The following is a 26,229-nucleotide window of genomic DNA, read 5'->3' on the forward strand; positions in this document are numbered from 1 at the left end:
CCAGCTGGCCTGGGAACGCCTCGGGATCCCCCGGGGAGAGCTGGAAGAAGTAGCTAGGGAGAGGGAAGTCTGGGCTTCCCTGCTAAAGCTGTTGCCCCCGCGACCCGGCCCCGGATAAGCGGTAGAAGATGGATGGATGGATGGATGGATATACACACTTGCTCACCAGAACATTGCCATCATTTACACAACAACATGAGATTGAAATAATGCAGAATTTTGATTGCCATAGAGATTAATGTAGCATATGTTCATTCTCCCCCCTCTTCTAATGACAGCTGTTACTAATATTTTGGTTTTGTTTTGATTTATAGAAGGCAAGCATTGGAAACCATTCACCAATCTTCTGCTTCTCTGGCGTTGTGTCACAAGTAAAGCAGCCCAGCCCAGAAATTCTCTCTATTTGGCTAATTCATCCATTTGTCCAAGGGGGTATTCTGACGTGTTCCCAGGTCAGCTGAGATGTTTTTCGAGCATGTCCTGGATGTTGCTCTGACCCTTTGCTGGTGGCACATGCCTGGAACAAGCATGGAGGCATCATAGAGGCATCATCAGCGCATATCAGAGCGACCTCATCTGGCTCCGCTCGATGCTGAGGAGTAGGGCCCAAACGATTTTAGGAAAAGATTGAATAGTGATTTTTCTGAGAGATATTCAGTGCAATATTCACCATGTATAATAACGTTTGCAAAATTGACAGAAAAATACATCCTACAATCAAAACCCGACAAGATAGCTTTGAACACAGACACGTAACTTGAGGAGACTGAGTGGAGCAAGCCTTTTTCAAGGTTTTTAAAATGGTTTCAAAAAACAAGACGTGCTGGTTGCTGACAATCATACATGTATAAATATGCAAATACAAGAATCAAACATTTATTTTTTAACCGACGATGTTTTAACTTTTGTACGAATGTACCGGTACATGCTTTGTATAGTACATAAATCTAAGATTACATCATATTAAATAATATGATTGTTTCATTTTCCATAGGTATTTTATCTGTGATTATTATGAATTTTCAGTGTGTGTGTGTTTTTGTGGGTATCTGACCATTTGTGTGTCCAGAATGAGAACAGGTGGGACCTGCTGGCTGGCCAAATTGGACTGATTGCCGCTATGAACCATGGTCAGAAGAGGAACTTATCCATCATTCTGCCCATATTTAGTCTTGCAAGTATTAATGTTCTCATGTCTGCAGTGAAACTTTATTTTGTAGCCAGATGTATCCTTGAAGCACACTACCTCACCAGTTAGGCATAGGAATGCACCAGTTGATACAATTTAAGAATCAGTTTAGGAGAAACGAGAGTCCTGATGCCGCACCGTAAGTTTCGGTACCGCCCTTCTGATGATATAAATGCGATGTGAATCCCTTGCTTCTTTGCATTCGTGATCCAGCCATTGTCTGTCAACCGCGGTTGCCCGGAATATTCTGCAAATAAACCCTTCGAAGGTACTGTTCATCGACTCCAGCCTGTATTTGGATAACCAACATCATCATCATCCGAAATTCAACGAACAGAGGAAGAAGTCCACTTTCCTCCCAACAGTTCCCAGGCCGGGCGGGAGAGACTGGGTCATCCCCCTCCTGCCAGTGGGACAAGCCTGGAACACCTCACCAGAGAGGCATCCAGGAGGTAACCTCATCAGATGCCCGAACCAACTCATCTGGCTCCTCTCAATTTGGAGAAGCAGCTCGGTGAAAAGCTAATCCATCCATTTTCTACAGTAATCTGTTTATCCTCACGATGGTCGTGGTCATGTTGGGGCCTATCCCAGGTGTCTTTGGGCAGTAGGCAGGGTATACCCTGAACTGGTCGCCAGCCAATCGCAGGGCACACGTAGACAAACAACCATTAGCACTCACAATCACACCGAGTGATTTACAGTGTTTCATTAACCAGGCATGCATGGTTTGCAATGTGGGAGGAAACCGGATAACGAGGAGAGCATGCAAACTTTGGCAACTCCCATTGCTGGTGAGCCGGAATCGAACCCTCCACCTCTGCACTGTGAGGCGAACGTGCCGACCATTCGCACAACGTGTGACAAAGCGAAAAATTGACATTTTACGGCCCTTAATGTTGCTTTAATTATCAACCCAACTGGCCCACGTCGTCTTTTTTTATTCGCTGACAAATGTAGTCATTTGGGGTGGGCAACATCAAACACGAGAACAAATTACCATTAACTGACGTAACGACATAAATTCGCATAAAAGAAGATTAGCAGACAAACCCTTTCGTCCTAAAGCCTTTATTTATTATTTGTTTTTCGTCAAACATCAAAGCGTACGTAGACAGACTCCACGTTGACTTTAAAAATATATTAAAAGTGCTGGTTTTAGGAGGATTTCCGGATGAAAGGAGGGTTGTTAGTTCTGAGCACCGGCCGCGTATGAAAACTGTCACGACAAATAACTACGTAAATACATCTTTACATTTTTTGGTCTGTAATGTAATGTCATGTATGTACAGTTGATTCGATGGGCGTGTGGACGAGTTATCCAGTCGCTATAAGGTGGTCCGATAAACTGTATGCTAATGTGAGGCTCGGCGGTTTCAGGACTGCATCGCTGACCATTTGTTTTGTTTTTAACAGTGATGGATAATTTCCAGCAGCTTCTTCTTCTGCTTTGGAAGCACATCACCTATCGCAGAAGAAACAAGGTGCAGTCATACATTTTCGATGCTTCTGATTGTTGTGTTCGTAAATGAGCCTTTAACAGCGGAATTGCTGGGGGTTCACACATCATATGGAAATTGACAATTATGTGTGGCGTAATCAAGACCAAGACACTTTTTGAGTTGGCTGGCTGCAGTCGATGGCGATGGCTAGGCACCTGAACAGGAAAGGTAACAGTTATACATGCATTCTTTCTCACCCGTGCAGGTTCAACTGATTATCGAGCTTTTCTGGCCACTCTTCATCTTTGTCGTCCTCATTTACATTCGTAACACCAATCTTCCTGTTCAGCAGGGTCAATGTGAGTAAATATTATGTCAGCACCTCTTTTTCTAAATGCCAGAATGCAATTTACAAGACTTGAACCATCCACGTCAAATATCCATCTAACATTCCTCCACAGGTCAGCAGACAAAAACAAAACACAGTGTGTAATTACTCAAATGTGGTCAACAAACTTATCAGAACCCCTCCCCCCCAAAAAGACATAATTTCCTTGTTTTTTTTCCGCCGAAATTGCCCTAAGACAAACAATGGATGGCTTCATGTTTAAAGACAAAGTAATCTTAATGCAATGCAATGCAAATTTCCCCAGTGTGGGACAAATAAAGGTTATCTTATCTTAATACTGTATTTAAACTTCAGACTGTGAAGGTCTTTAAAAATACACATTTTCAAAAGTACCCTCATTAGTCTGGGATTGAGCAAATAGATATTAATTTGGTAAACATAATTGACCTAAAACAGGAAATGTTTACATTGAATTAATGTCAGCCAGTGAGGAAAAAGTTTAATTTTTGTCGGGTATCTAAATTTCTGGCTTGAATTGTACACAGTCCCCTCCAAAAGTATTTGAATGTTAAAGTCAATGATATTACATATTTAAAAACACAGCCGTTGTTTCTGTAAAAGCAGTAAATTAATACACCGCTTGTTACATTTCAAGTGTTTTTGCCAGCATGATCATGCTACCGTATTCTGGGATAATCTGCTCTGTTCTTGCATTGCTCTTTCTTTTTTTCAGGTCACTTTCTAAACAAAGCCTTGCCATCAGCAGGCACTTTGCCATGGATTCAAGGTTTTTTCTGCAACATCAACAATCACTGTTACAGCAGCCCAACGCTAGGGGAGACTCCGGGCCAAGTGGGCAACTTTGACAACTCAATGTAGGTTTACATTTGATCGCAAAAACATTCACAGCGATGTGGCCTCTGTCTGGACATTGAAGTACTTCAATCAAAATCAACGTGAACCACGGCAGTAATTTGACAAATGGATCTAATTTTTGAAGCGTTTTTGCCTGGTTACAATCTTATCCAATATCGATAATGATCAGAGTGTGCTTAATATTGCGGTGTTAGCAACTTTTTTTTTCAATAATAGTCTGAGTTAATTGACTGAAAATGCAGAAACATGGCATCAAGTGTGCATGCAAACTGAGGTGTACTGAAAAGGCACAATTTTACAGTACTGCAATGTAGATACAATAATCCCTCGTTTATTTGCGTTAATGGGGACCGAAACCACCCTACGACAAACGAGAAGTAGCGACACCCCCCCCCCCCATAGGTACATGTACATGTATATGAGTATAAAAAATATAAGGCCAAATTTAATGGTATACATGCATGTAGAAGTACATTTTGTAGTAATTAACATTACTTAATGCTGTATACTAATAGATTTAAACATGTATGAGTTAGGTAAGGTTAGTGTATGAATCAATGTAGTACTGCATATGTTCCTCTATGTGACTTGCTGCTGTTTTGCTGACTTTCGCTGCTTCTCGCGGACGGTTTGCGGACTTAAATTTAATTTTTTTATGAATATGTAAATCCGTGATGTACCGAAGCCGCGATAAACGAACCGCGAAATAGATCACTGTAAATGCCAAACTCCTTTTTTCCCGCCCTTCCAGAATTTCTCGTGTCTTTGTGGATGCACAGAAGCTTTTAAACTACGTTGCAAATCAGGACAAGTCAAGCCTCAACACGCTGCGGACAACCGTCCAGAGTGTGGGAAATAAACCTGAACTCTGGCCAAGTATGACCCTTTGTTGAACATATCTTTTGACTTTACTTCTGATTCTGAGAGATCCAATTACATAGCCCAGTTCAAATGCATCTGTAATGTTGTTAGCATGTGTTTCATGTGATTTTGTACGAACAGTTCCTGCCATTGTAACTTTTCCTGTCTGATTGAAATTTCTATATTTGCAGTCAGGTTTCTCAAGAATGTAAATACATTGAATTTTACATTACTTAACACATATGATACCTCGTTTGACCACATTTAGACCATGGGGTCTTCAATCCTGTTCTCGAGGGCCGGTTCCCTGGATGTTTGATTTGTCTCCCTGCTGCAACATACTTGATTCAAATTGTCAGGATAGTTAACCAGCTTCTACAGAACTTGCGGATGATCATCTGAATTGGGTGTGTTGCAGCAGGGGGAGGTGGAGAACAGGCTGGACAGCGGCCCAAGAGGAACAGGGTTGTAAACCCCTGATTTACACAGATCTGCAAGCTGAAGGAACCAGCTAATTCCCGATACCCAACAAACATAGTGAATGACTTCATCATGGGTGTTATGCTAGTATAACTTCAAAGTCTGCTATATATACAGAGATAGTGTCTGTCTCTATGGAGCATAGTCAATGCCCAAATATGGGTTATATGGTGAAATTGCTAAAGAACGTTTTAACATTTTCTGTCAAAGTTGCTTTAGTAGTAGTACGATGAACTGTAATTGAAAGTACATGTAAAACAAAGCAGGTATCAAGTGACTGGCTTTGTACTGCTACTGATCTGAATATGAAAGGAGTGTCTACTCTGGTGTCGCTGGAGGCAGGTCCAGTTAAACTTCCCCTGAGTGACTACATGTGCTCTTGCCCAGCCTTAAAGACTTGTCTTTGAATGTCTTAATATTCTGACCCACGCCCACATCGATATACTCCAAAAAATTTTAAGCCTGACAGTTTGTATCGACTCATCAGATCAGTGATCCTTGATTCATCGTATGTTGTTTTCGTGCGTTGTTAAGATAATATTCTGTTGTCGAACTTTTCATTTCAAGCACACTTTAATCTCTAGCCCGACTCATTTCTCTTTTTGATCCACCGCAGCTCTCCCAATAGCAGAGTTCCTAAGAGCCAATGAGGCGTTTTCCACATACTTGCGCACCAAAACCAGCCTTTCGTCTCTGACAGTAGAAAAGCTGCTGATGACTAAACTCAATTTTAAGGTGAAGTCACACATTTTTTGTGGGGTGGGGATTCACCAAGATGGCATCTCCTTGTAACGTTGCTAATGTCATGGATAGTGATTTGACGCCTATTTTTATTCTTTCATCTAGCCTTCTTTGGCAGGAGCGGGGCTGCAGCTGAAGAATCTGTTATGCGATAAAGACGAATTAAAACAGTTTCTGATTATGGACGAGGGGGAGGACGTGAGTGAGCTGCAAGGGCAGCTGTGTGCGTTGCCCGATGACATCGTTCAGGAGGCCCATCGCCTCTTTCTCTCAGAGCTGGACACAGCCAAGCTCGTGGCAAATTTCAAGGTGTGAAAAAATTGAATATAAAACTCAAATGATTAATTTTAGTACATTGCTAAATAAAACACTTTATATAAGATAGATATTGTTTTCTATCTAGTCTATCAATCCTGTGGACTTGGAGGCCCTCAACCAATCAATCACTTTAGTTTCCCAGCAGTTTGCGGACATCATGGATTATGTAAGAGCCCATGACAACATAATTGCACAGGAATACCCCCCCCCCCCCCACCAACACACGCATATCAAATAATCTCTTTCCTTCCCTTTTTGTTGCTTTGGCACCCCTCCCATTCCACTTCTCTAATTCCCCTCAGTTCTCGCCCCACTCCAGCTTCTCTGATATGAGTAAGGAACTCGGCCTGTTGTCTTCAGAAAATGGGGCTACACCCAGGCAGCGTTTCCGGGTATTCTCAAGGATCATGTGCAATCGCTCTGCGATTGGCAACAACCTAACCCCGTCATTCAATGGGTATGAAGATGTTAATCAGTCTTTGATGGAGACAAATGACTTTCAAGACATGGACGTCAGCCCCACGAGTCAAACCCGTAAGTATAACATGCATTTGAACCTGAACTGACACATTTTCTCATAATAAACCGAGTGTGTTGGTTGTCTTCATTTTGCTCAAACTGACCAAATCTCCCTCCCTTAAAAGCTGCTTTCTGCCAGAGCTTGATTCAAAGTTTAACGACCAGTCCCGTGTCCCGTCGCATTTGGCGAACAATTAAACCTTTTGTCAATGGAAAACTGCTGTACACACCAGACACGCCTGCAGTTCAACAAGTTATGAAAGAGGTTAAACTGATCGTTTTAGACTCACTAAAGTCACATGTACAATTTGAATATATATCTAATCAAACTTAATCCAATATTTCCATCAATTGAAGGTGAACAAGACTTTTCAAGACCTGCAGATCTTGAAGGACCTGAATGAGGCTTGGTTGGAGGTGGGGCCAGAAATTAAAAAAAACATGGAGACTAGAGTGGAGGTCCCGCTATTGCAGGTCCGATTCCCCACAGACATACATCTCTTCATGGAAGCTCATGTCTTTTTATTCATGTCAAAGCTTTTATGCCAGTTGTAGAAATGTGTGTTTGTGTGTGTGTGCTTGCACGGTGGGAACAGGGATTGCTCCAGCTGCCAAGTATATCGACACTGGTCAATAAGCGACTGGCAAACACGGCATGGACAGCCGCACGGTTGGCTCATTTCCTGTCCAGTCCTTCATCAGATGCACAGAGGAGGCCTGGAGGAAGTTCAACATGGCGAGACATCTACAAAAATGTCAATGACACCATCACCTACCTTGCACAAGTCACTGAGGTTTGTAGCTTCCAATGCTAGTTTTAATTACTCAACTGAGCAAGTGCACACCTCGAGCTCTCCGCTTTTCTCCCAACAGTGTTTTTTCATAAACAAGATGGAAGGGTTGACGAGTGAAGATCAGCTGGTCGGCAGGGCCTTGGAGCTCGTTGAGGATGGGCAGTTTTGGGCAGGTGTCGTCTTTGTCCCTCCCAATTCTTCTGCCGCTGAACTGCCATCCAATGTCAATTATAAGATCCGAATGGACATTGATGATGTTACCCGCACTGATAAGATCAAAGACAGGTAGTCTAATAATTTATATATGACAACGCTTGTGCCAGTTAAAATGCCACTATAACGTGAAAATATTTCAGCTAAATTTCACACCAAGGCAATGTTTTTAATAATACTTAAAAACCTTTGATTGTTCATGGTGGGGTTTTTTCTCCAGGATTTGGAAACCTGGTCCGGCAGCTGATCCAATCAACGACATGCGGTACATTCGAGGAGGCTTTGTATATGTTCAGGACCTGGTGGAGAAGGCCGTGTCCCGTATTATGACAAAAGCGCAGCAAAACATTGGCCTCTACTTACAGCAAATGCCATACCCCTGCTTTGTGGATGATATGTAAGTCACGCCATGTCAAAATTCAGGATGATGCAGTTTGAACCCGATTCTACACCTTTGTATTGAGCTGAAAAGCTCACGCATCACAACATTTTGACCGTCTGAGCAGATGCAGTCCTTGAGCTGTATCCAAATGATTTTTTTACAGATGCAATGTCGCCCAGTTTTGATTGACACCGTTGGGGTGCTATTGATTCAATACTTTATGTTTATTATTGTGGTTGTCATGCTCAAAGACTGCACTGCATTACACTGAGAGGTATTTAATATTTTGCTTGTGCCGCTACGCTACATGAGTGTCACAAAACGGGAAACGGTCGCCTTGCCGTGTTTCTCTGTCAATCAAAACTGTATATTTTTAAAGCAATGTAATATTCACGCCAATTTTGTATTAGTGTAAGCAAGTGGTGTAAGTGCTCATATTGTTCAGATTGGTCGGTGTACTTTTTTTTTTTTTAACTCATACAGGGTTCATTTCTTGTTATTTACCAATTGCATAATTCCATCTGGTTCCCACAGTTTTCTGAGAGTGTTGAATCGCACCCTGCCGCTTTTCCTGACACTGGCCTGGATCTATTCTGTGGCGGTAATCATTAAGGCGGTGGTATACGAGAAGGAAGCCAGGCTGAAAGAAACCATGAAAATAATGGGTCTGAATACAGGAACACTGTGGCTCAGTTGGTTCATCAGCAGTCTGGTGCCTTTCCTGCTGTCTGCTATACTCCTCATTGGTCTGCTTAAGGCAAGAACTCTTGTTGTTCGGTGCATCAAATGTATGAGACAAAAATAACACACTAGAATAGAAGGGACTGGCCACAATCTGAAAACCATTATTAAGTCCTAGAAGCAGTGCAATCACTATTCAATGTATTTAATGACTGAATGAAGTGTCACGATACTTTTTTTGCCAATGTATAGTTTGTGTTTTAGAATGAATTTTTGTGTTTTAATGAATCGTGTCCCTTTCCTTGTGTCCAGTGGGGCGAGATCCTGCCATATAGCAACGCGGTTGTCGTATTTTTTTTCCTGATGGCATTTGCCACTGCCACTATCATGCAGTGCTTCCTCATCAGTACTTTCTTCTCCAAGGCCAACATGGCTGCCGCATGTGGGGGGCTCATATACTTTAGCCTCTACCTTCCGTACGTACTGTTTGTGGCGTGGCAAGACCGAGCCACCACCACAATTAAAGTTTTTGCCGTAAGTGAAATGTGAACTTTTTTTTTCTCAACTTAAATTAGCATTTGTGCTCAATACATCTTTTAGTGCTACAAAAGAACATTGTGTTTTGGTTAAAAGCTATTTCTACCTACTTTTCTCAGAGCTTTCTGTCTCCTGTGGCTTTTGGGTTCGGCTGTGAGTATTTCTCTCAATATGAGGAGCAAGGCGTTGGGATCCAGTGGTCCAATATGCAGTCCAGTCCGGTGGAGGGCGACTCATACAACTTTGCGACGTCTATTGGGATGCTTTGTGTGGATGCCTTCATCTATGCCGTGGCAGCTTGGTACATCGAAATGGTGTTCCCTGGTATGATTGCGTTTTACTTTTTTTGTGGTACATTTTGCAAAGTGCATCTTGTAGCATGCAAAGCAATTAACGGTGACGACGAAACATTTTATTGTATTTTCTTTTTAAATTTCTTTCTCTGGGAAGAAACAGAAATAAGACATGTTCATATCCAACTCAAGTGAGTGACTCAAAGGGGGGACATCTTCCTAGTGAAGTGTATCACCAATACAACACAAAAGAATAATATTATATTCATTTATTTCCTACCTACAAAGATGATACAGTACAATGCAATTTTAAAGATTTACGAAAAAAAGACATTTATTTCAGACGATATCATGAAAATCTGGGCATCACGATGGATTGCTGATTACAGTGTCTCTTTGTGGAGTTTGCATGTTCTCCCCATTTTATTTTTCTGGCTATTCTGGATTGCTCCCACAATTCCTTATGTGCATATTAATTAATTTAAATATAAACTAAATTGTCCATAGATGTGTGCGTGAAGGGTTATCTGTCACTATTGGGTGGTTATACTCTGCCTATCCCCTTAAGTCAGCTCGGATAGGATCCATCTCCTTGTGAGTGACCCCGAAATGGAAAGCAGCAGGGAGTAGTGATGCAGAACGAGGTGTGAGATGTCAGCAAAAAAAGTTCACAAAATGTTCTTATCTGTCTATGCCAGCGATTTATATTGACAGGCAGAATAATAAAATATTTTCACATTAAATGGCAGAAGATGCAATAAAGCTATGTACCCATCTGTTGCCAATCATGGCTTCCTGTAAAGTAGATCAGCTTTTTCTTCAAGTAAAATGCCCCAAATCTGAACACAGAGTGCCTCGTTTTGTGAGGAGATAGAGATGAGATTATCATTATTGCAGTGTTCTTTGATTGACGTTTTTGTATTTATGTTGGTGGTGATTTTTTTTTTTCATGTAAAATTGATGCCTTGGCGCAACAGAGGACGGGAAACCCTCTACAGAGAATGGATGGAAGACTAGATTGTCCATAGGTCTGAATGTGAAAGTGAATGAATGATTGTCAATGGCCGTGTCCAAATTCGCAGGCTGCGTCCCCTGAAGGCCGCTTTTTCGGCTGCATATTCTGGCCGCATGATATCACTTCAACCGCAACTTGACTGTAAGTGGTTTCAAGAAAGACAGTTCGTAGGCTGGGTTATTCGTCGACTGCATAAAACGTGGCCAATTTGAACATGCCTGATGTGAATTTGGACACTGTCAAGTTGCGCCGGAAGTGATGTCATGTGGCCTTTGGAGGACCCGGCCTGTGAATTTGGGCACAGCCTATACGTGGCCAGCAAATTATCACACGTTTGCCCCGTTCCATATGAGACACTTGTTTTGTTGTTGTTCTGACTAAATCTTCTCATTCAATAATTAACGTGAATAATATCGAAAGACGGTGTTGCTTTTTGCAAGCCGTTTACTTCAGCCCTTTGAACACGCACAGTGGTTCTTGTTAGAGGTGCCGAACCCAACCAGTTCATATGTACATTCACCGAACCCTTCATTAGTGAAAAATAAAAATGTTTTTTTACAAATTCAAGACATTAAAAAAAAATTAGTATAAGTATAAAATATAAGCAGCCGTATCAGGGTGTCCCCGCCTACTGCCCGAAGACAGCTGGGATAGGCTCCAGCACTCCTCGCGACCCTTGTGAGGATAAAGCGGATCGGAAAATGGATGGATGGATCAAATAGACGCTTTTTAATTGTGCACAAAATGAACCAACCAGTGATGGCCAAGCGGGCGTGTCATAACTAAATGACATGTTGAGTCAGGTGTGTCTTAAGCACCATGGCAGAGGCTCTGTTGAACCCCCGAGACTGATTCACCGAACCCAGGTTAAGAACCACTAAACACGCATTGTACACGGTACTCTGACAAAAATTGCTGTGATTTGCGGTGGTATTGTTTGGACAGTAACTGAGTGGTGGACAATGTGTGTCCTTCAGGTGAATATGGCATGCCCCGGCCGTGGTACTTCCTCTTTCATATTAACTACTGGAGGGGAATTCCGCTGGAGGATGGCATTCCAATCCCCACAGCCCCTATGGAGCAGGGTAAAGGTGAGACGAGAAGCTGCCGCACATTTTGCCTTTGTTTCCTTCACATACTTTGCCTGCCAGCATGACTGGGGAAACAAATGCACGTGGGAATCAGTAAAGTGACGTCCGAAGCGTTACATTGTTGTTTGTACTTTTATTGCATTTGCAGGCCGCTCCACTTTGGAGCCCAAAAGTCACTGCGTACTTTATTTCGAATATTGTCATTTTATCATGAGTTTAATTTGTTCAGATAAGGAGTTTATAGTCTGTTCATCGCTATTACTGTATGTGTATGTAGATCGCATTGAAGTAGACCCAAGTAACCTGGTCCTTGGCGTCAGCATAAGTAACCTGGTGAAAATATATAAGAAAGGAGCCAAGCTGGCGGTTAACCACCTCAACCTGAAGTTCTACGAGGGGCAGATCACCTCATTTCTCGGTCACAATGGAGCGGGAAAAACTACCACCATGTACGAGCAGGTTGAGTTCTGGATTGTTTCATTTGTGTTTTGTCCGATTTAAAGTTGAAGCCATGCTTATAAGAAACTGTAGCCCTCCCCAAACATTTAAAGGGGCACTTGGACCCGGGATGGTCAATTTTTCACTATCAAGCTCCATTTCTGTCATTTTATCATAAATATGATATCAACTTGCATTTTCAATGACAGTAATTTGTTTTGGAGAAATCAATAATAAAACGTAAGGACTTTGAAACTGCCTACTGGAAACCAGCAATTTGGCCACGCACCTTCCCCTCCCTCCAGGTCTTTGCCGGAGTCACAGGAGGGACCGGAGACTCTTTGTCCCTTTAAAATCATACATCATACATCGCTAATATCAAAACTGCGGGCTTTAATGGGCCCCAAAATGTATGTAGACATCTCTACTTCGACTCACTTCAACCTCTTAAAATATCAGAAAGCGACTCACCTTTCTATGGCTGACTTAAAAGCTAATGAAGAAATGAGCAGCTTACGTGCATTTATGTCATATCTTGTCTGTTTTCTTGAGTAAGTCACCAAGATATGGAAACATTTTGCGTTCCGAGAGGCTTTTTGGAAGCTTAATTGTTGGAAATGCAAACGTTCAGCCCATCCAAGTGTCCCTTTAAGTTTACACAATTTGTATCGTATCATTGATTTCAATTCACATCCTGTAATTGACTTGACCTGTACTAATCACAAAAAAATGTGTGCGCTTCTCTGCCAGATCGATATTGACCGGTCTGTTCCCACCCACCTCGGGCACCGTGTATATTAATGGAATGGACATCCGCTACAACATAGACACCATCCGAAGGACACTTGGAGTTTGTCCGCAACATAATGTCCTGTTTGATTTGTAAGGATTGTCTTGTGTTACACTTGCTGGCCCGAAAAGTCAATTCAATGGGTCTTTCCACACGAGAGCCAAAATCTCCAAAACAGAGACGGTCTTTATAAAGGCTGAAATTTTAACATGGTTACGTCATTAATTTAAGTTTCCCGGAGTGTGAGCCACATAATTTGTCGGTCAATTCCTGGATCAAACAAATGCTTTCCCATTCAGCAGCTTGTTAGAAAACTGCAAGTTGTGCAAAAAGTCCGGAAACATTGAACAGTTGGACATGCACATTCAAAAGTTAAAACATCAAAGTTCTCCTGTTTTGGGAGTGTATTGAACGTGTACTTATGAGTTAAAGGTTTGATTCATCACTAATGTTCATATTGTCTGGCTTTCTGCCACAGTCTAACAGTAGAGGAGCATGTATGGTTTTATGGACGTCTGAAGGGTATGTCTGAAGAAGAGGTGAAGGCTCAGCTCGACTCTTGGCTTGAAGAAGTTGGACTTCTTCACAAACGTCATGAACAAACTGAAACGCTCTCTGGTGAGCTCATACAAGTACTGCATGGTAACCAGTGGGGTTTTCGATTGAAAATTGCAAATGTCTACCTGTAATCTCCCTCCTATCGCCACCAGGTGGCATGAAGAGGAAGCTGTCTGTGGCAATAGCATTTATCGGAGGCTCCAAGGTGGTGGTTTTGGATGAACCTACAGCAGGGGTGGACCCGTACTCCCGTCGGAGCATTTGGGACTTGTTGCTGAAATATCGCAAAGGTGACCTGAAATTGTTAGTTTAAGGTGCATGCTATTTTTTTGCTTTAAAAGGTAGTCTGTAGAATAAAAGAAAACATTGGCCCAAAACATTTTATATTAGATCTGAATATTCTCTGCAGAGAGAAAGAGAAAACACTGCCTTAAAAGAACAAGCATCAGGATGGTCCATTTTTCACTACCAAGCTCACTTTAGGCTATTTTTTTCCATTTTATCAGCACCCTAACATTTTATTCAATCGGTAGTTGCCTACCTTTAACTAGAAGTGTTTAAGTATAAGATTATCAATTCGATTATTTATCAATTATTTAATTTAAAATTGTCTAAAAGCTTGGAATTTCAGCTTCCCAAGAGTAAATGTTACTGGATCTGTAGTCCTCCATGCAAGTGAACTGATTGTCTTTGTGTTGAATCAAAATAAAACAATTGCTTTTACTTTGGAAAACAAACATTTTTACCGGCAGTACTTGACATGTTCTGTAGCTAACCAGTAACTGAGTCAAAATGTATATGTGTTGTCAGTTTGAAATAATGTCATGTTTTTCAAGAAAGAATTGATATTTTTACACAATTTATCGGTTAAATCGACAAAATAGACAGATCAATTGGTTATTAAAATAATCATTACCGCTCATCACACTGAACCAACAGCCCCTTAACTAAACCGCTTATCAGCCAAACCACTTAAATGACGAGACATGACAATGTTGCCGTTGCAAAATTGTAAAAACTGTAAGAAAAACAAGCCAAAAATTACCATGGGGCTGTTGAAAGGGATTTTTTTCTTTCTTGTTTCATTTTTAAATTCAGGACTATATAATAACTGGTAATGTTTGGACCATTTTTTTCGTCAGCAGCCATAATTGTGTTTTTTATTTCCTTTTTCCTCCTTTAGACCGAACCATAATCCTCTCCACTCATTACATGGATGAGGCAGAATTACTTGGTGATCGCATTGCCATCATCTCCCATGGAAGGCTGTGCTGCTGTGGATCACCACTTTTTCTTAAATCGAAACTGGGATCTGGCTACTCCCTGACTGTTGTCAAAAAGGTATCAACGGTACTATCAGTAACCGTGTCCGTGCCACCACACCGCATTTTCTCACCATTTTAAAAACTAAGGTTCTGAACAAAAATGAAACAGAAATGTTAAGAGGAATCTATGAGCGAAATTGTATCATGTCGAAAGTTTCATATAATTTGGGCACGTCTAAACGTTTGGGTGCGTATCCAGCAACCCCAAATGCCTGTGCACAAAGGCGCCGGCCACCTGGCCGGAGGGCTGTTGCAGTCCACAATTAGCACGTCAATGCAGGTGGGCGATCACGGGGGAGAGGGCGAAACTCGGTCACAAAAGGGGAATGAATCATTCGGGAACAGCGGTTGAACAACAAAAGACGAGTTGAGAACACCCGTCGCGCCCAGGCGACATTGGCCATCCGCAAAGTCTGCAACATGTTAATTCGATGTAGACCAGACAGAAAAGGCGCCAACGTACTGGTGGTTCAATGTTTAAAAACAGGTAACCAATCATTACCGAGGGGCCGGACCGTGGGTGCGGTATGCAAATATCGGGGGCAGTGTTTTCCTTGTATGTTACAATAAAAGTCTGAATTGGCGGGAAGGGAGCTCGAGTGTGTGATCGCGGAGCAACTAAACCGTCGTTCGCTCTCAGAGAACCGCTCCCGCCGATATTGAAGACAATTTTCCTGTGTGCCGAGTCATTTCTTTAACTTTGTCCGAGAAAATCCCTGACAAGAAACATAATTATTTTTCAACATTTTACCTTAAACTCCTGGTCAATGCCAATCAAGTTAGGATGTTGTGTTAAAGCATTAAGAAAAATAGAATCAAATGATTTGCAAATTGTCCACCTATATTCAGTTAAATATACAAGATATTTAATATTGTTCAAACTGCTTTTTTCCCCAAGTATACAGCACCGTAAGCATCTGATCAGTTTAACTTAAATTTAAAAAAAATTAAATGGAAAAAAAACAGGTCACCTTTTACCTACGGTGGCACGTGACCTGTATCACGGAGGTTGTTAGCAATCACACAGCTGTTGCGATCTATCTTTTTTAAATATTATTCTCATTCAAAGTTGGTTTCATGTACAAGTCACCAATGGCACTGGCAAAGAATGGCAATCTGGAGCGCCGGGAGAAGCATTTTAAAATGGTATATGTACGTACGATAGTTTCTGCACTTAACACGCTGCAAAAAGTGCATCCCATGCTTCCGTGTCAAGTCTCTACTAAGGTAGACCGTGATTTCCTTTTCACAAACTTTTCGATCATGTTATGGGCCATTAATGGCTGTTGCATCATGACATGCGTATGTGTGTGCGCACGCATGTGCGTGCATGTGTGAATGCGTGCATGTGCGGTAACGCGTCGATTGCGGGAGGTTGGTTGCTTGAAAAGTAGATCTTCAATCACAAAGGGTTGGCCACCACTGCTATATGGTTTGGGCTGTGCATGGTATAGTTTTGACTTGAATTTGTAGATGTAGTTACAAACTGTTAACTGACAATTTTTTTTATGTCTTCCTGAGCCCATGTGACAATTTCAAGGTTGCGGGTTTTTAATTCAGTGCTGCTTGAGGGATTGAAGGTCACGGGCATTTAATGTTGGATTTTGGCCTTTCCGCTTATGTGCAGAGATTTTTCCAGATTCTGAGAATTTTTTGACGAAATTATTGATCATCTCTAAATTCCTTGCAATTATATGTTACTTGTGCACATGAGCTTTCTCCTTTTATGCCCCATCATGACACATGTTTCCAATTAACACTGGGATTCCCAGAGATTTTGGTGCTCCCTAATTTTACCAGTGGTCTCCCTTTTTGGGACATCAGTCCAAAACTGACCCCACACCCCACGGTCCTCCCTTTTTGATTATCTTGGGATTTCCCCCAACATCCAGGCAAAGGTGTGAAGAACTGCCTTTGTTTTGTAAATGGCGCCGTTACTGATGCACCACAGGGGGGGCACGTGAGGAAGACACTACTGGCTGTTGTTTTACATTTAGACTCCCAAAAGATATTGGATCTTTACTGATTTCTTGGCTGATTTCAAGTTGTTCTGTTTACATGGTGGCATGGTAACCAATTTGGTCGCCTCTTTACGTGATTCCTTTTCATTTTTGTGAGATGTGGCCAGCTCTTTTGCCAGTTCAACAAGGAACAGTGCACGTCTTTCCTGCAACCCTGTGCATGCCTGATAAACAATGTGAGCATTCAGTGCAGCCATGTCGATCATGTTGTAGAACACAGCAATTGGCCATCCGCGTGTTCCTGTACGCACAGTGTACTCCCGCACCATTTGGTCCATTACATCGACTCCGCACTTGGCTTTGTTGTACTGGGTCACAGTGTTTGGCTTTTTCTTGTATGTATCCTCAGTCTCAACTTGGCTGTGCATGCTGCTGAGGATATAGACAGTCTTCTTGCGTTTTGGTGCATATACTGTCAGGGTTGCTTCATTGGTGGAAAACACTTTTGTTGTGAATTGAATCTGGTCACTCTGCCTTGTTGATGGAGGAATTTCCCGACGAATCTTGTTGACAGTTCCAAGGATGGAGGTTCTTCGGCTACGCAGGCGTTGTGCAAGGGAGAGTGACGTAAAGAAATTGTCTGTTGTTACAGTTCTGCCTTGGGCCATGAATGGCTCCATCAGCTTCATCACGATACTTTCTGACAGTCTCTCACCGCTGGGGCGACTGGGGTCCTTGCCAAGATATGGGATTGCATTGCAAATGTACTTTGATTTCAAGTCACAGGCCACCCAAAACTTGATGCCAAACTTGTCAGGTTTATTTGCAATGTACTGCAGGAAACTGCACCGAGTCTTTGTTGGGAAAAGTTGTTCGTCAACAGTAATGTGTCGGCCAGGTTTGAAGACTGAGATACAGTTTTTGACGAAGTGTTCCCAAACAGTAGCAATAGCAGCAAACTTATCAGTCTCTCGTCTCTCAGCATGTGTGAACATGTCATCAAAGCGGAGATGTTGCATGATGCTTTGGAAGCGGTTTCGAGCCATTGTAGATATGATCCTTGAGTTCCCCATCGCCGCAGACCAGTTGTCACTCACGGCCGGAACTGGACACACACCCTTCCAGATTAGGATAGCAATGAATGCCATCAGTTCTGGAACATCCATGAACCAATCCTGCTGTTCCGTATGACGTGCATGCTGAACAGTGCATTGCTGAATCATGCCAAGCAGCTCCAACGATATGAAACACAAGAAGCTCTGAAGACGACTTGTGACGATTCTTCTGGTGTAGGCTGTTGGAGCTCCATCAGCGGTGTATGGCTCAACTGGAGTGAAAAGGAGAGGTCTTGCCAATTGTTCTTCCCGCCACACTGTGCCATCTTTAGCAACCTCTGTTTGCCCATGTTCATCCAAAGCTCTTTTTTCTGGTCGTGGTGGAGTAGAAGTTTTCTCATCTGCAAACGGATAAAAACATTGTTATTTTCATATATTAGCAAAATAATTCACCTATAGCAACCCCAGATAGAGATTCACAGACCATGAGACAGAACCGCAATGCATTATAGTTCTGACAGTCACTAGATGTAAACACCCATACGATATAACATTGGAGAACTAACTTCAAAATCGTCATTCGAATTGGTTTATCTCCGGTAAACAAATATATATATATATATATATGTGATCAATAGTCACCATTGGAGGGCTTTCAATGTCTATTGGTTGGTCTGACTGATTATTTTATAGGTTATGTGATAGTGTTTCATTGTTTTCAATATACAAGACTCAATCAGTATGTTGTAGCTGATATTTCAAGCGTTTGTTAATTTTTTTTAACATGCCATATTCACAGTGATAAACTAAAGGGGTGTTCACACGGCACACATTTGCTCCGGCGCTGCACCGATGTATTTTGTTGCGATATATTTTACACCGCAGCAAATTGTCTGGAGAGTTCACAAGTACAAAGCCGCTGAGCGTGTCAGCACCGGCACAGCATCAGTGCAGCCCCACTTGCGTTCACACGGCAGTTTCTGCAGCGGAGTAAAACGACAGAAAAAAAATGAGCTGTCGTGTTGGTTCTTTTTAAAACGTATACACAACTCAAGCGACTACTGGACAGGCACGTCCTTCTCCTTCTCGGTCTCCGTGCCTTCTGCTCGAGAGTGACCGCCCCCGAAAACGTAAATCAACGATGACTTCAATGACACTCAGAAAAGCAAACACGTAATGCGCCAAACAGAAAATCAAGAGAGGAAATCACAAAATAAATTATATGGGGGGCGGGGTGTTGTGAACACACAACAAAGGAAGAAACTACACAAACAACTCCGAGACAGTCCAGTCTCCTACAAAAGGAAAGATGTCACCAGCCAAGTCTTGTGTCGTTATTAAACAAACACATGACGGAAGTCCGACAGAGCACGAAAGTAACGCATTCTCGCCGTACGTACTCTTCACAAGCATTTGCTCTGGAGCAAATTTAACCCAGTTGCGTTCACACGTGCAAATTTACATCGGTGCTGCTTCGCAAACGAGCATTTGCTCCGGAGCAAATTTTTAAACCACCTCCCTGAGGTGGATCAAATTTGGTCCGGTGTAAGCTGTTTTCCGGGGCTACGCCGGAGCTAATTTGCACGTGTGAACGCTCTACTGGGGCAGCCCTGGCGTAGCACCGGACCAAATCTTGCCGTGTGAACACCCCTTAAATGCAACACGGACAAAGCAGTAGCTACAGCTGAATTAAACTATAAAATATATTTTCTAATTATTTTTAATATGTAATTATATATTTTGTAAGTAAAACAACTGAATGGGAGACATTTTATATTGGGGAAATCTTACCAGAAGAGTCTGAGGATAGGTGAAGTTCGATTTCTCCGCCATCGGAGTCACAATGTGGTGTATCGGCAAGGATCATTGCCAGTGCCTGCTTCGCAGTCAACTGTCTCTGCTGTCTCGGCATGCTTCTGTGATCAAGGAGAAGTGAATGAATGAAGGGTTGCGCGCCTATTTATCCCTCTCAAAACATAAGCCTGCTTGAAAATTTCCAAGCTAAGCCTGCCCAGTCCATACATATGCAAAAACAAGTCGATTCTCAGGTACTCATCAATGAGTGGGTACTTAGCCACTGACAAAGATGCAGCTGTCCTGCACAATCTCAAATGTGGTGTTTTGTAGAAGGTTCTAGGATGTTATAAAACACAGCCATTGGCCATCTCCTTGTACCTTCACGCCCAAAGTAACTGATTGTGCAGGACAGCTGCGTCTTTGTCAGTGGCTAAGTACCCACTCGTTGATGGGTACCTAGGAAGACAATGGACAGTAATTAGGTTGTGACACATTTTTGGTTTCTGTGGGGGGGGGGAACAGACTGGAGAATCAAGTCTGCCTCTTCAGAGTCTGATTGTTATAAAATAGCTCTCTGTCTTTTTAGGCAATAATAGCAAATAGATGATTACCTGTCCCAGCCACCGAACAGCTGGTTGCACCAATGCAACCGCTTCTTTTTTCAAAAACTTGTCACGTTACACCATTGAGAAATTATAACGTAAGAGGCGACCAAATTGGTTGCACTCACACCATGCCACCATGTAAACAGAACAACTTGAAATCAGCCAAGAAATCAGGAAAGATCCAATATCTTTTGGGAGTCTAAATGTAAAACAACAGCCAGTAGTGTCTTCCTCACGTGCCCCCCCTGTGGTGCATCAGTAACGGCGCCATTTACAAAACAAGGACAGTTCTTCACACCAGCCCTTATACTCTGACCACAGTAGGATAGTCTTGGGGGAGATCCCAAGATAACCATAAAGGGAGGACCGTGGGGTGCAAGTACAGAGATGTTAACGCTGACCCACAGTGGGAGTGTCTTGGGGGAGATCCCAGGGGGTATCAAAAAGGGAGGACCTTGGGTATGCAATCTGAAATTTCAAGATGTTGAAGAAATAATACATGAAAAAATGTAATGTAACATAATGTGTTTTAGGACAGCAATTTATTACAGACTGGAGGTACACCCAGATCCTGCAATGGAGACGCAGGTCTGGCTAATGTGGACAATAGTTCATGTGAGTATTCTCCATGATTCTAACATGACATAGGTGGTTAAAGACTAGATTTCAGAGGATTTTTCAAGCTCCAGTTTGATTATAATTGTTTTGACATTTTTTTTCATGACTTATGTGCTGATTGACCTCTTTGTGGTAGCCATGGAAGCACTGCTGTCCTTGGCGCAACGCCACTTTCCTGATTCCAGGCTGGTGGAGGAGTCGCAGTGTGAGGCGGTGTTAAATCTACCCCAAGAAGCCTCCAAGAACAGCCGCCTGGCTGTCTTTCTGTCTGAACTGGATAAGAATCTAAGCCAGATTGGAATTCTCAGCTATGGCCTGTCTGACAGCAAACTGGAGGACGTAAGCATATCTCTGCCCCCACGAAAACACATTTGCAGGCTGTAATATGCATGCCAAACCAACAGGTGATGCTGTTACCCTAACCTCAAAACAGTGTTCCCTCACTTATCGCGGTTAATGGGGACAGAGACCCTGCCGCTATAAGTGAAAGACCGCAGTGGACCATTGGCTCCCCCACTAGGAATTTTTCTGAGTGTATGTGGGTACCAGCATGGTTAAAATATGCAACAGTATTTCTACTTTACATATTTGAGGCAAAGACTACAGCAGTACACATACTTACTAAAATCGGTAATTATAAAACCTTATACAGTAATTAACATTCATCAGCATTGTATCACTTTATGCTGCTTTGACAGGGGAGCCGCCGTTAGCCTCCAGCTAGCTGTTGGCCAGCTATCCGCGCTCAGCCAATGTGTTTATAATAAAACAATTCATCTCTATTGATGACGAGGAAGCGACGAGAGAAGTGCTGCTTTTTTCGAACAAGCCCAATCACCCCCTCTCTTTCTTGCTCTCTCGCACTCACTTTTCGCTCTAGCAAATGCAAGCAATAGTAAACAAAACAATGTGAGACACTGATCAGAGTCCACAGCTGATGAGACACAACAATGTGGCTCGACACTGATGAAAGTGGCAACCACCTAATGACACATTGATCAGAGAGTAAACCACGTGACTAGACACAAGGGAAGGTGCTGAGCGAGGCTGCGAAGATGCACAGCCAATCAGCTCAGATGACGCACAGCCAACCAGGTCACGGGATGAATCCACTCATGCTGTCATTGGTCGATGTCGCGCCAGGAACCAATCATGCGTACAGCCACACACAAAACCTCTGTGTCATTCGGCCTTTTTTTCTGAATACATTACATTGGGGGAAAAACCCGCGATGCACTGAATCCGCAATAAGTGCATCGCGAAGTAGTGAGGGATCACTGTAATACGATACATCTTGATTTATAGAGCGCTTTCACAACAGCTGCAGCTGCAACAAAGCGCTGTACAGAACATTTAATATAAAGTAATAATAACACAGCAGAACACATAAGATAAAAAACATTGACAATAATCACAATTGTAACAACTATTCCTATGCACGCCTTGTTTGAAATGAAAATAGGTTATTTATTTAAACTCCATTATCTGAACCGCATTATCCTTACGAGGGTCACAGGTGTGCTGGAGTCTATGCCAGCTGACTTTGGGCAATAGGAGGAGGACACCCTGAACTGGTTACCAACCAATGGCAGGGCACACATAGACAAACAACAGCCTTTCACACTCACAAGCACACCTAGGGATAATTTAGAGTGATCAGTCAACCTAGCGTGCAGGTTTTTGGAATGTGGGAGGAAACCGGAGAAGCTGGAGAAAACCCACGCAGGGACAGGGAGAGAACATGCATACTCCACACAGGAAGTGTGGCCGGAATTGAACCCCTGACCTCTGCACTGTGAGGCGGACATGCTAACCACTATACCACTGTGTTGCACTTATTTAAACCCTTTTAATGAACAGGAAGTGTGGCCGGAATTGAACCCCTGACCTCTGCACTGTGAGGCGGACATGCTAACCACTATACCACTGTGTTGCACTTATTTAAACCCTTTTAATGAACAGGAAGTGTGGCCGGAATTGAACCCCTGACCTCTGCACTGTGAGGCGGACATGCTAACCACTATACTACTGTGTTGCACTTATTTAAACCCTTTTAATGAAATTTGTTTTCAAAGCTTCCGATTTCCTACGCCGAATGAGAAAAAGTACTATATCAGCATGTGAACAAAAGTAATGTCTTTTCCAGATCTTTCTACGAGTGGCAGAGGAAACTGAGGTTAAAGCAGAACCAGGGCTGCAGGCTGATCTTCCTCAGCATTCGCAACAGGAGGAAGAGCCCAAGATAGGTGTGTGTGTGTGTGTGTGTGTGTGTGTGTGTGTGTGTGTGTGTGTGTGTGCGTGCGCGTGTGCTCGTGTGTTTGTCTGACCTAGCGTGTCGATGGTACCTCAGACTATTTTCATTTCCTGTACTACTTCTCAAGGAAGAAATAAAACTTTGTCAGCAAGGTACCCTTCAAATTACAGTAATACGAAATAAATTGCAACTCACTTCAGTTATACAGTATTGTCCAAAAAAAAAAAAGTCATGATTGGCAGGGTAATTATCCATCCATTTGTGTAGCTTTTGCTGCTCACGGTCGCAGGGACGCAGCCATCTTGGATGCTGCTCACCAGTCATTCACAGAGCACATATAAGGGGTGTTCACACGGCAAGATTTGGTCCGGTGCTACGCCGGGGCTGCCCCAGTAGGGCGTTCACACGTGCAAATTAGCTCCGGCGTAGCCCCGGAAAACAGCTTACAGCGGACTAAATTTGATCCACCTCAGGGAGGTGGTTTAAAAATTTGCTCCGGAGCAAATGCTTGTTTGCGAAGCAGCACCGATGTAAATTTGCACGTGTGAACGCAACTGGGTTAAATTTGCTCCAGAGCAAATGCTTGTGAAGAGTACGTACGGCGAGAATGCGTTACTTTCGTGCTCTGTCGGACTTCCGTCATGTGTTTGTTTAATAACGACACAAGACTTGGCTGGTGACATCTTTCCTTTTGTAGGAGACTGGACTGTCTCGGAGTTGTTTGTGTAGTTTCTTCCTTTGTTGTGTGTTCACAACACCCCGCCCCCCATATAATTTATTTTGTGATTTCCTCTCTTGATTTTCTGTTTGGCGCATTACGTGTTTGCTTTTCTGAGTGTCATTGAAGTCATCGTTGATTTACGTTTTCGGGGGCGGTCACTCTCGAGCAGAAGGCACGGAGACCGAGAAGGAGAAGGACGTGCCTGTCCAGTAGTCGCTTGAGTTGTGTATACATTTTAAAAAGAACCAACATGACAGCTCATTTGTTTTCTGTCGTTTTGCTCCGCTGCAGAAACTGCCGTGTGAACGCAAGTGGGGCTGCACTGATGCTGTGCCGGTGTACGTGTGAACGCTCCACACAATTTGCTGCGGTGCAAAATATATCGCAACAAAATACATCGGTGCAGCGCCGGAGCAAATGTGTGCCGTGTGAACACCCCTATTGAGCCAGACAACCATTCCCACTCACATTCACACAGTCACTGAATGGGAACTAAACCCACGCAGAAATCAGGCGAACAACAATTCACGGAACATAATTATACCCTTCAGCTTCAGGGGTTATGAGCAGCGTATGTGTGAGAAGAAAGAGAGCAGTATCATGTTTAATTTGTGTTGTGTGTCACAGATCCTCAGGAGGAAGAGCTGCTGAGTAGACTTGGCCATGGTGCCACCTTGACTGGATGGAGCTTGAAATGGCAGCAACTGCGAGCTCTCTTCATCAAACGATGGCTGTATGTTCGCAGAAGTCGTCAAGCCCTCTTTGCTCAGGTGATCACAAACAGCAGGAGAAAAGTGGGTCACTATGAAGGACCTGCGTCTTTCGGAAATGAACTGTTTTCCCGATGTGTCCCCCTTTTTAAGCAACTGGTAAAAGCGTTTTTATTTTGTATAATTTTGAGTACCCTCGAATGTGGGATTGGCGAGCAGTAGAATGCAATCAACAGACTTGCTGATGTCACATGCCACCCCAACAGGCCCCTCCTCTGAAAGGCGCACACACACACTACAATTGTTACATGATTTTATACATGATATGTTTGAAATTGTTTGTGCTCAAATATATTCACACAAATGTGGAGGGGTATGTTGTCTCTCTGTATTGCAGATTTTTACCTGTTGCGCGTGGGTGTGGAATGTACCCCCACCCCCACGATAAATTGGATTCACTGTACTGTAATTTTGTGTGCTACAGATTGTGCTGCCTGCTGTGTTTGTGCTGATCGCCCTGTTTGTGAGTCGCGTTGTACCACAGTTTGGGAAGTACCCAGCCCTGGAGCTCCAGCCTTGCATGTATGGAAAACAGTCTATTTTCTTCAGGTATACTAAATAAATATGTATTCGATTTGCTCTGTCCTTGCTTGCTTACTCTAAATGCACTGAACTTGACTTTATTGGTCAGCCTGTTGGGACTAAGTTCTTTACCTCTATTTTGGGATAATCTTGGTATGGTACCTAAGGAATTTTCACTTCTGTGTGGCTGAAATGGAATAGAAAACCAAGTGTTTTCTGTAGTAATAAACATTTTTATGAAAGGTGAAAGTATGTGAAGTGCATGGATTTCCTGTGTTGTTAACTTTGTGTCCTGTACTGTGTTTCATTTCACTGTGACTCTTGTAGATCTATTTGTGCGGGTGACGGATTGATAAAACAACATTACTAGTCATATTTATCCAGGACTCATTCCATAACCTCCTTACCCACTATAAAAGTCAGCCTGTCATGATGCAGGATTTTATCTTGACACCTTGTTAATTGTCATTCTGACCTGACATATTTATAGCATGGATGCTCCTAAAAATCTACCCATGGAAAAGTTACTGGAAGCCTTGTTGGACCAACCAGGTTTCGATTCCAAATGTATGGAGAACAAGAAAAGCACAGTGTAAGATTCAAACACGTAAAAACATTAAAACACCTTTTCATTTAAACTAAACCTTACTACTGCTCTCTTTGTGTTGGACAAAAATTGCTGCCTCGCCTTATCCGCCAATCCCATGTTCCCGCAGTACCCACCGGCATGAAAATAAACAAGGGTGTGTGTTCAAGCGGCCTCAGGTCCCTGACTCCACCTGGCAAATGTTCAGCACAGTCAACTGGACCAAAGAGAAACCTTCGCCCGACTGTCAGTGTAGCACAGAGGACTCACGCCGGATGCTCCCAGACTGTCCAGAGGGAGCTGGCGGACTTCCCCCTCCACAGGTTAGTATGATGTCATCATGTCATATCCTCACTGATTTACTGTATTGGCCCGAATATGAGACCCCTTTTTTTTTTTTGCATTGAAATAAGACTGAAAAAGCGGGGGTCGTCTTATATTCGGGGTC

General features: G+C 42.8%; 1 protein-coding gene across 1 annotated transcript in view; it reads left to right on the forward strand.

Annotated features, from left to right (window-relative positions):
* The first annotated feature begins 1,514 nt into the window (after positions 1-1,514).
* Positions 1,515-26,229, forward strand: part of abca7 (ATP-binding cassette, sub-family A (ABC1), member 7) — a 36,647-nt gene continuing 11,932 nt past the window's right edge. The window contains exons 1-30 of the mRNA XM_086116718.1: positions 1,515-1,641; positions 2,606-2,673; positions 2,897-2,990; positions 3,714-3,855; positions 4,608-4,732; positions 5,814-5,932; positions 6,044-6,247; positions 6,342-6,422; positions 6,559-6,790; positions 6,901-7,040; positions 7,133-7,249; positions 7,372-7,569; positions 7,649-7,854; positions 8,003-8,179; positions 8,699-8,921; positions 9,158-9,379; positions 9,502-9,706; positions 11,668-11,781; positions 12,059-12,230; positions 12,970-13,101; positions 13,488-13,627; positions 13,720-13,857; positions 14,751-14,908; positions 20,844-20,925; positions 21,065-21,267; positions 23,075-23,174; positions 24,531-24,673; positions 25,098-25,222; positions 25,686-25,787; positions 25,912-26,104. Coding sequence (XP_085972844.1) covers positions 2,608-2,673; positions 2,897-2,990; positions 3,714-3,855; positions 4,608-4,732; positions 5,814-5,932; positions 6,044-6,247; positions 6,342-6,422; positions 6,559-6,790; positions 6,901-7,040; positions 7,133-7,249; positions 7,372-7,569; positions 7,649-7,854; positions 8,003-8,179; positions 8,699-8,921; positions 9,158-9,379; positions 9,502-9,706; positions 11,668-11,781; positions 12,059-12,230; positions 12,970-13,101; positions 13,488-13,627; positions 13,720-13,857; positions 14,751-14,908; positions 20,844-20,925; positions 21,065-21,267; positions 23,075-23,174; positions 24,531-24,673; positions 25,098-25,222; positions 25,686-25,787; positions 25,912-26,104 — 4,353 coding nt within the window. The 5' untranslated portion in view covers positions 1,515-1,641; positions 2,606-2,607. The remainder of the gene's footprint in view (positions 1,642-2,605; positions 2,674-2,896; positions 2,991-3,713; positions 3,856-4,607; positions 4,733-5,813; positions 5,933-6,043; positions 6,248-6,341; positions 6,423-6,558; positions 6,791-6,900; positions 7,041-7,132; positions 7,250-7,371; positions 7,570-7,648; positions 7,855-8,002; positions 8,180-8,698; positions 8,922-9,157; positions 9,380-9,501; positions 9,707-11,667; positions 11,782-12,058; positions 12,231-12,969; positions 13,102-13,487; positions 13,628-13,719; positions 13,858-14,750; positions 14,909-20,843; positions 20,926-21,064; positions 21,268-23,074; positions 23,175-24,530; positions 24,674-25,097; positions 25,223-25,685; positions 25,788-25,911; positions 26,105-26,229) is intronic.

Source organism: Hippocampus guttulatus, chromosome 7 (genome assembly GCF_054856545.1).
Source record: "Hippocampus guttulatus isolate MCC_2025c chromosome 7, RoL_Hgut_1.0, whole genome shotgun sequence".
Classification (NCBI taxonomy): domain Eukaryota; kingdom Metazoa; phylum Chordata; class Actinopteri; order Syngnathiformes; family Syngnathidae; genus Hippocampus; species Hippocampus guttulatus.